Genomic DNA, 9,510 nt, shown 5'->3' with positions numbered 1-9,510 from the left:
CCCCCGCCCCGCCCCTCCGCCCCCTCCCCCCTCGCAGCGACAGAGCTGCGACGAGGGGCACATGCAGCGTTTTCTGGCGAAGCTCGAGGCCGTCCTGGAGTCTGAGGAGTTGTCACCCGGGCTCATTGACACCGTAAAACGCGCTGCTGGCTCTGCCCTCCAGGACCTCCCCGCGCCCGATGACGCGACCAGCGGCGACGGCGGCGGTAGCGGCACAAATACTGGCGCCGCGGCCAGCAGGTCGCAGTCGGTTGTCCCTGCGGCGGCGGACGTGCTGGGCTTCGAGGCGCTGGACCTGCAGCTTCGCTTTGCGCATGACTGCCAGTGAGCAGGGCCGCCGGCTGTGCAGATGTTGGGTGCCATTGGCAGGGAGCGTGGCTGGTTGGCAGACTGCACCGCCGCCCTGTCCTGCGGCGTGTGCATCAACAAGCTGCAGCCGCCAGCGCCCCGCCAAGTCGCCAGCTGGCGGCGCCTGCCCTGCCAATCCCGCTGCTCGCTGCCGCCTTGAGGCGCTGCTCCGCCTCCGTTCTGCACTGCACCTGCGCAGGGCCAAGGGCTGCGGTGATGCCGCTTGCCCGCTCTGTGAGCGCAGCCCCGACCGCCCGTGCAGCCGGCAGCTGGGCCGCAGCTACCTGGTCGGCGACCGCCTGGCTGCACGCTGCGGCGGCTTGCTGCGGGTGGAGCTCGTGTGCCGCCCCACGGGGGAGCTGTACACCGGGGCGCTGCCCGATGGCCTGTGCCTCGAGCTCCGAGTCGTGGAGGGGGCGCTCTACGAGGCGCGCTTTGCTGACCAGGGCGCCGGGTGAGAGTCAGAATGGCCTCGCGCGTTTCAACACGGGTGTTCTGGCCAAGCGCCTGACGTGTTTTCACGGGTCTTGTTTACCGCGGCGTCGGGGAGCCGCTCCGGCCGTACACACCTTGATTGGGTCTGCATGCTTCCGAGAGCAGGAGCAGTTCTTACGCGGCATCAGCCGGGACGGCCGTGTCCTCAAAGTCTTCCTGTGTGTGAGCTAGCCATGACCGTGTGTACGTGTGCAGCATGGTGTGCGAACTCAGTTGCCCCGCCTGTTGTCTTCCAGGCCCCTCAATTATCCCTTCCCCCCACTCATCCATCCGTTAAAAATGGCCCTGTTGACAATGACCGGCCATCCTGTCTCCTCACGATACCCCTGACCGCACGCACGTTCAGGCTGGCGCGCGCCAGCGAGGCGGACATAGAAGCCATCAGCCTCCCCCCCGCGGCTAATGGAGGCGCCCTGCTCGCCCTCATGGGCAGCCGGCAGCCGGCCAACTTCAGCTGCGGCGGCCGGGGCGGCGTGACGACGCTGGACATGCAGATCATGGACGGCTTCGCCACGCTGCCAGAGCTGCGGGTGGGCGCTGGTCCGCCCGCCCACGTTTGATGCCGAGCGCGTGCATGCTTTGTCGCTGGCAAGGCCGCGCTCTGCAGCTGCATCCCATCTGTGCATCAGCACACGACACACACAGCAACAGCGGCACCGCCATGCCCTCGCACAACAGAGGCTTGCGGCCGTCCACCTGCCCCTGCCCGCTCAACATTTGTTGCTCTCCCGTCCGTGACTTACCGCAACTGCTGTCCCTCCTCTTTGAAAGATCATCGCCAGTGGCGAACAGCTTCTGAAGGGAAACGGCAAGAAGCCTCAGTTCAGGATCCTCGTCCGCGCCCGCCTCCGCGGCTGCAACGATGTCTCAAGCACCGCCGCCGATGTATCAGTTGCCGCCAGTGCGTCCCTGATCAACCTGCGTCCGGCAATCAGCGAGGGCTTTGCTGTGGCCACGGCGCGCATGAAGGGCGATGTGAAGGTGGAGCTGCCGCTGACGACCGACGAGGCCAGGGTGATCATCCACCTCGGCAAGGCAGCGTGCGCCAAGCTCAAGGACCTGCGGGCAGCGGCAGCAGAGGTGCGGGACCGCGGGACAGGGATTGGGCTGAGCCCGGAAAAGTCCTCCTTGCGCTTCTCACGCTTTTGCCTTGCCCCTTGGCTGTTTCTACTGCCTCCTGCCCCCCTGCCTCTCTCATCATACTCTCCTCTCCCTGCAACGCTTCATTCCTCTCATATTCTGTCTTGTTCAGCAACCCCAAACTAGTCGATGATTTAGAAGATCAAACTGCATTGTGTGTTTATCTGCGCAATACGCTGCTCAATACATCGCACTGTTCAGCTGCGAGAGGCAGTAATTGAACTGTAAGTGCCCTTGCGTGTGCCCGACGTACTCACCTTGCTCACAGAAACGCACGGAGCTGCAACTTCCTGCCGGCTTTGCGACTGCGATTACGCACGTTTGGCAGCTCAAGAGGTTGCTCGCGCTTGCGCCTGCCAACAGCGTCCTGCGCGGCCAGGTGAAAGCGCCCAGCGCACTTGGGAGAGGCCTGTGTCTCCAGCGCGTCCCGTCCACGCACCATTCCAAGCCCATGGCCTGCGCCTCATCCCCACCGCAATTAACGCGCCTGCTGTCACTAACCATGCAACTAACAGCATGCAAGCATCCCTGGGTCCGGAAAACAGCACGTCACCCCCACATTTACCCAACGCAATCAACTTACGCACCCCCCCGCTCAACGCACCCCCCCGCTCCCCCTGGACCCACAAAATCGCAGCTCCAGAAGCTGCTGGTTCTGGGCCAGGACGCCTGGGAGGAGGTGGTGGAGCACGTGGGCCAAGCCGTGGAGCCGGACAGCCGCATGAGGGCTTGGTTTGAGGGCACAGGGTGAGGACAACGGCGCCAACTCCGGCATACACACACATGCGCCGATCGCTTGAAGTCTTCAACCAGGCCTGAATCCGCTGGTGCAATGGGAAAGTACTCTCTGTGTCCTCTTGCTGGCGCTTGCTGATCTCAGGTCAATGGAGCGCGGGCTGCTGTTCCACTGCGCCCAGGCCAAGGTCGACCTGGACCGCCCGGCAGGCGAGAGAGGCGAATCACATTGCTTGGAAGGATCGCGTGTTGGTGTGGCTGACATGGCTCAACCCCCACGAAATCCGGCCCCTAGATTGCAATTTGTTTGTGGCGTTGCCACATTCTATTTTGATGGTTCTTCCCCACCATTTCATGGGGCGCCCCATTGCTGGCTGCAAAGGTTTGGCCATGAGGTTAAGCGCAGGCGTGCACATACCCCAGCTCATCCATCGCTAATCCACGCGCTCAACGCAGGCCTCCTCCTGCGCCGCGGCGCGCTGGTGGACATCATCCCGGCGCAGCAGCAGACACCAGACCAGCGCCAGGAGGAGCAGCGCCTGCGCGCGGCCGCGCTGGAGGGCTGGCGCGCGCCGGCGCACCCTGGGTGGTTTTTGTCGCATCTCGACTCTAAGGAGTTCTGCAAGGTGAGTGGAGGGCTTTGTAGGGCGCACTTTTTTTGCAAGGCTGTCGGCGTGCAGCCAGCTCCGGCACGCAGCCACCTCCAGTTGACCCGCCACTAGACCAACTTTCCGGCCCTTAGTTGCCTGAACCTGCACCCAACCTTGGCCACAACAGCTGCGCCTAATGAACTTGCAATTTTGTAGGACGGGGGGCTGTCACGTGACGTATCGTTGGCAGAACTTGGTGGGACCCTGCCCAACGTGCCACAATTGCTGGAGATTGTGAGGGGTGAGTATGCTAGTGTGACATCGCGTTCCGTGGCTCTAGGTATATTTTCAAGCAGTGGGACCCCGGTGCATACCTCATCCCATCACCAATGGAGCAGAGATAATGGAGGGATTGCGCTTCACCAGTTCAGCATAAACATGTTCTGGGCGTGCCGGCCTTCAAAGGGAGGTAATTTTATCGTCAGCAATACACAGCCGTTGTTTCACAACCAGGAACACCAAAGTCTCACAAACCCCTTCACAATCACGTTTTCCTTGGCCTGCACAGCCGGCGCCATCTCGCCCGGGCTGCTACACCGCCTGGATGCAGCTGTGCAGGCCAACACCTGCCCGCCAGACGTGAAGCAGATGTTGCTGCAGATTGTGCAATCGAAGGCACAGCAGCCTCAAAGCCTCTCGGCGCAGGCTCTGACACAGCCGCAGTTGGTACGGCTGCCTTCCTCCTCTTCATCGTCGCCTCACACTGAGTCACGGTCGCCCCGGCTCTACCATGGCCACCGACAATCGCCGCTGCTGCGCCCAAGGTCGCAGTCGCCACCGCAGCAGCAGCAGCTGCAGCTGCAGCAGCAGCAGCAGCAGCAGCAGCAGCAGCAGCAGCTGCAGCTGCAGCAGCAGCAGCACGAGCACCACCACCCTCGGCAGCAGCAGCGGCAGCAGCACCACCAGCAGCAGCACCACCAGCAGCAGTGCCTGCCGCTGCTGCCATCGCGCCAGGAGCAGCAGCAGCGTCTCATGTGGCAGCAGCAACAGCAGGAGCAGCCAATGCAGCTGCAATCGCAGCCGCCGCAGCGGCAGTTGTCAGTTGAAGAAGCAGAGACTTTGATGCTCGATCAGCAGATCTGGGAGCTGGGCATGCAGCAGCCACTAGAAGCCCCGCAGCACTGGCGTCAGCCAGTGCAGGCGCTGCAGCAGGCACAGCAGCAGGCGGAGTCGTTAGCGGCTGCGCAGCTGTCGCCGTGGGACGGACTGGCAGCACCACAGATGCTGTCGTCGTGCTTGCCAGAGTCTTACTCGCCAGCAGTGCAGCAGCAGCAGCAGCAGCTGCCTCGTGGTGCGTTGCCCATGCAAGCATGGTCCCTGGCGCCGCCCCAGCCCCACTTTCCAGCGCCAACAGCAGCAACCTCCAGCTCCATATGCGGCTCGCAGCAGGCATTTACGAGCTTGGACATCCCTGCAAATGGCGCAGCGTCGTCTGTGCCGTGGACGGCTGCGCTCATGCCGTCAATATTGTCTGTCTCCCTGGCCCCACCAGCACAGCGGGGTGTGGCCCACAGACAGGGCATTGGAGCCCTGTTCCCAGACTGGGCCGTGGATGATGATTTAGATGCTTTCCTGCGGCAGTCCGGGCTGTGACCGCGGCAGTCCTTTGTACACGCGAGCCAAGACTGCAAGTCTGTTGATTTGGGGGAAGGTGTCAGGCAGCGATGGCCATTGTTGTCAATGGACAGGCCTGTGGTAGCCGGTAAGACCTGGCATGCAGGAAGATCTGGCATCGTCAAGGGAGCATGGTGCTGTGCCTTCTAGGAACGACACCAGAATTGAGTTCATATGGTTGGGGGTGTGGCTCACCACACACACCCCTCTCCTCAACCCGACGCGGCGCCGCTTGCAGCATGGCTTTTAGCTGCACGAGGCGTCAGCGTAGTCTCTCTCTGTCTCTCTCTCTCTCTCTCTCTCTCTCTCTCTCTCTCTCTCTCTCTCTCTCTCTCTCTCTCTCCATGCCTCCAATTGTGGCACAACAAATTTTTGATTGCCACATTGATTATGGCGGCTCAACGGCTGCAAGTGTGGTTGGCTTTTGCTTCTGGTGAACCATTTGTGAATCTCAACCGGGGCCGTCAAAGTGCCATTGGACATCGTCGTACATGCATCATGATGTGTGTCATGTTGTCATTACCATGCACGTCTAGGTCCACGAACACCCACGTGGGTAAAGTGCACGGCAGCTGCCAAAAATGCCAACCCACGCCTGAGAGCGAGGCTGGGTGTGAGCACAAATTCAGTCAACGGTGTCGCATTGCATGGTGCTGCTGCGTGCATTGCACTCGCCTGCACGCGGCTGCGGGCTTTACCAGCATCAGTGCTGCAGCAGCTTGGCACACTTGGTCGCCCTTACGCACACTTGGTCGCCCTTGGCCATACGCGCGACCTGCTGTCGCCCTGGGTGCCTCGCCAGCAGCCGAGCAAGCAAGCTGCGCCATCAAACCCCCAACTACAAGTGAACCCATTCAATTCTCCGTTCCACCACAAATTTATTCAAAATTATCTGCTCGCTTCAACTAGAGGATTCATGTGAGACATTGTGACAACCCTGGAAAAGCACCCTGTGTTCCACCCGACTGGCCATCGCAGCACAACCACCGCTCGCACACACATCCGCAGTGCTTGCCATGTGGCCCTTCCCAAGCAGGCCCGTACTGTGGCGCCAAATGCCTCAACCTGGTTTGCAATGTAGCTCTACTGTGCTTGCTCTAATAACTGCAGGGGATCCGCACTGTGCCAAATCACATTGTACGTGCTTCGGACACGCAGCTTGCCCTGCATGCTGGCGGCTGCTCAAGCACCGGCAGCGTGCAGCTTATCGCTCGCGTTGCTGCTCCACAACACACCTGGAAGCCTATCTTGGGGTGGAGTATCCCACTTGAAAGGGGGTCTAACGATGCACCCTGAACATGTATTATTAATATGAGCACTGAGGGGTCGTGGATGTTGGCGCCGATCCAGTGTGATTGCGCCCGCCCAACAAGCTCTTGCCTTCTAACATATTCTGATCGGGTGAGGCGTGCTGTTCACACCTTGTGTGCATGGCCGTACGAATGAAATTTCATGTGTGTCATCAGAAAAGTACATACTCACAATGATAACTTCAAGTTGAAAACCGGAAGCTAAGTTCTAATGCGTATTGCTGCAGGGTAGAGAAGCGGTGATTTATGGATCTCTTTCATGGCCATCTGGCAGACAGCAGGGCCTTGACGTGTCCAGATGCGACCATAACCCACGTCTAGGAGGCATACAGAACAGCATGTCCTTGTCGATCAGTACGCAGGGCCAGGGTGGCAGCCACAGGCACCCCTGGCGGGGCTGCTGCACTGGGACACGGCCAGTGTTGGTACTAGGTTGCGCATTCAACAATCGAGAACGAGCTATCAAAGACCCATTGCTGGACAAGTAGTCCAGCCAATAGCTAGCCACTGACCGATACTCGTGCAATCAGCCGCTGCAAGGAAGCCGATCGTGCAAGGCCCTTGCAGGCCGTTTCCAACCCCAATGCAGGCAACCAAACTTTTGACACCCCAAGTCATGCCCGATCAGGCAACTCAGAGGTTTTGAGCTCGCTCGAGGGCAACATCCAGAAAAGATGGTTTCTGCAACACGTTATCACACACATGCACACACGCACACACAGCGGCAACCTGCATCCGCGACCTCACAGCTTGCTCAGGTGCCGCTGCGGCTGCTGCTGGGACTGCTGCGCCACCATCGCGCGGAGCGCCACCTTGGATATCTGTCGGTGGGGGGAGTGCAACCAGGCGTGATGTCAACCATTGAAACATGGCGATGCAAACGGCGAGCCTTGAACACGACCCCTTTTCAGAATTGCCAAAGCGTTGTGTGCGCCACAAAGTTCCCCCCTCAGCGTTACCGCCGACGCCCTTAGCCAGCTTTGTGGCTCGCCACTATCGCAATTGAACCTAAGCACAGCAGCCCATGACTAATCCAGGAATGCTGCCGCTGACCCAATGAGCCAAGGTCGGCAGCACGCAGCATACAGTCACTTGACACCCCAAGCTCGCCTTGCCAGTGGCGCCGTAAGGAATGGCCTCCACGAACAGCACATCATCAGGCACGGCAAACTTGGCAACGTCGGGGTGCGACGCCATGAAGGCCAGGACATCGCGCCGCAGCGCGTCGTCGGGGGCGGCGCCGGGCTTGGGCACCGCGACGAGCAGCGGGCGCTCGTCCCACTTTGGGTGGGGGACGCCGATGACGGCCGCCTCTTGGACCTGGCGGGTTTGTTGACGAACGGTTGGGGGTGTGGGCGTTGCCGACATTGGGTTGCAGCGATCAGGATTTAGAGGCTTGTCAACGGCCATCTCAGTCTGATCTTTGTCAAAAAGCAGGCAAGCTATTGCGTATATTTGCTGCACTGCGGGCGTATCAAAGCCGGGGTTGTTATTTTGAGAGATCTTTCATTTGCATCCAGTGAGCCCCAGCCGAGGCCCCTGCATTGAGCGGTGGCGCGATGCTGAGGCGAGGGCCCCAGGACCCCCCCACCTTGGGGTGCCCCAGCGCAGCGTTCTCCAGCGCAATGCTGCTGATCCACTCGCCCCCAGACTTTATCACATCCTTGCTGCAGGGGGGCGAGGAGCAGGAGGGCCAGCACACGCAGACTTTGTCAGCAGTGTTGGCAGGCTGGGAACGCACTACAAAACATCTGCAAATCTGGGGTTCAGAACATGTGGTTTTGGCTTTCGCGCCTAAGGGTCATCCTGATTCCAAAATGCGCCCAAAAATTAAACCCGCACCTGCGGTCTGTGATGCGCATGAAGCCCAGGGTGTCGATGGAGGCGACGTCCCCAGTGTCGAACCAACGGCCGCCGGTGGTGGCGGGCCGGTCCTGGCGGTGGTAGCGCTCCACGACAATGGGGCCCCGCACCTGGCGCGATTTTGGCACCAGTCCAAGCAGTGGAGGCGTTGTTAGGGGCCAGAAACAAAAGGGGTACAGGACATAAAGTCATTCCATTTGCTGACTGCTGTTTGGGCTTGCAGGGGTGGTGGCCAAGGGGCCAGCCGGCTAGCCCTTTCCCAGGGAGTATGAGATGCAGGGCCAAAAGGGTGCAGAAACAAACAGGGGACCGCCCGTCGCTGTCGCACCTGCAGGTGGCCGACCGAGGTGCCGTCGTGCGCCAGCTCGCGCCCCGAGTCGTCCACGATACGCATGTCGCAGAACGCATGGGGCCGGCCCTGCGGTCGCGAGGGTTCGGCATGAGTTGGATAAGATGGGACCGTTCCAAGCCTTGGGGTTGCGGCAGAATATGTGCTACACGCACCCACTGGAGCAGAAAAGAAAGCTGCATGAAGAGCAAGTTGAGGTGGCTGGCACTGCCGAATCCCCCAGCTGTTTTTGTAACCGGTCCCCGTTCCACGCATCCCCCCCCAAAAAAAACTCCCGTGCTCCCGAGGAACCGCAAGTCAGCCTGCATCCATGATCACGCCACCCGCCACGCGGCCTGCCGCCCACCTGCGCCAATTTCAGGTCCCGCAGCTCGGCCTCGCTGAGGCCGCCCTCCACCTGGCTGTACTTGGGGAGGCCCAGGCTGCCCAGGGGCGACAGCTCGGTCATGCCCCACATGTGCCGCACCTCCACGCCGCGGCTGGAAAGGGGTGTTTATGGGGCCGGGGTCAAATATTCGCAATGTGTCACGGCTGGGTGCTCAGCAGCTGACGTAGACGTGTGTGCGGCTGACTGTACATGGGACACTGCTACTCACAGACGTAATGGCTATATCGCGGTATAGTGTCGGCGGTCATTTTGAAGCACCCACACCGCGCATTCACAGCTGTCTCCCGCAGCACCCCAGCGCCCACATGCGCGCGGAAACGCCGAGCGCCGAGCGCCGCTCACTCCTCAAACGCCGCGATGTGCGACCGCGGCGCGGCGGCGCCACCGATGACAATGGCCTTGAGCCGGCTGAAGCGCAGGCCGTGGCGCTCCACATGGGCCAGCAGGTTGGCCCAGACTGTGGGCACGCCTGCCGATATGGTGACCCCGTGGGCCTCGATCATGTGGTAAACATTTTCGCCATCAAGGTGGGGGCCGGGCAGGACCAGGCGGCAGCCCACCATCGGGGCTGTGGGTGGTGAAAAACGGGGGTTTGGGAAGGGCGGGGGTCTTCAGGAG

At 60.9% G+C, this 9,510-nt stretch overlaps 2 protein-coding genes across 2 annotated transcripts in view; one reads left to right on the top strand and one right to left on the bottom strand.

The window, feature by feature from the left end:
- Positions 1–61: 61 nt before the first annotated feature.
- MNEG_2274 (hypothetical protein) lies at positions 62–2,734 on the top strand (the record flags this gene model as incomplete). Its single annotated transcript, XM_014049251.1, has 6 exons — positions 62–324; positions 548–802; positions 1,190–1,373; positions 1,615–1,923; positions 2,312–2,362; positions 2,621–2,734. The coding sequence occupies 6 exons, from the start codon at positions 62–64 to the stop codon at positions 2,732–2,734; spliced, it is 1,176 nt and encodes a 391-aa protein (XP_013904705.1).
- A 4,301-nt stretch (positions 2,735–7,035) lies between these two features.
- Positions 7,036–9,510, bottom strand: part of MNEG_2273 (fatty-acyl-CoA synthase) — a gene marked incomplete at both ends in the record, with an annotated part of 5,670 nt that continues 3,195 nt past the window's right edge. The window contains 7 exons of the mRNA XM_014049250.1: positions 7,036–7,113; positions 7,385–7,612; positions 7,884–7,959; positions 8,135–8,265; positions 8,484–8,573; positions 8,851–8,983; positions 9,235–9,460. Of these exons, the coding sequence (XP_013904704.1) occupies positions 7,036–7,113; positions 7,385–7,612; positions 7,884–7,959; positions 8,135–8,265; positions 8,484–8,573; positions 8,851–8,983; positions 9,235–9,460 (962 nt within the window). The remainder of the gene's footprint in view (positions 7,114–7,384; positions 7,613–7,883; positions 7,960–8,134; positions 8,266–8,483; positions 8,574–8,850; positions 8,984–9,234; positions 9,461–9,510) is intronic.

Source organism: Monoraphidium neglectum, assembly GCF_000611645.1.
Source record: "Monoraphidium neglectum strain SAG 48.87 unplaced genomic scaffold scaffold00251, whole genome shotgun sequence".
In the NCBI taxonomy this organism is placed as follows: Eukaryota; Viridiplantae; Chlorophyta; class Chlorophyceae; order Sphaeropleales; family Selenastraceae; genus Monoraphidium; species Monoraphidium neglectum.
Note: the sequence above shows the minus strand (reverse complement) of the source record. Positions and strands in the feature narration are given on the sequence as shown.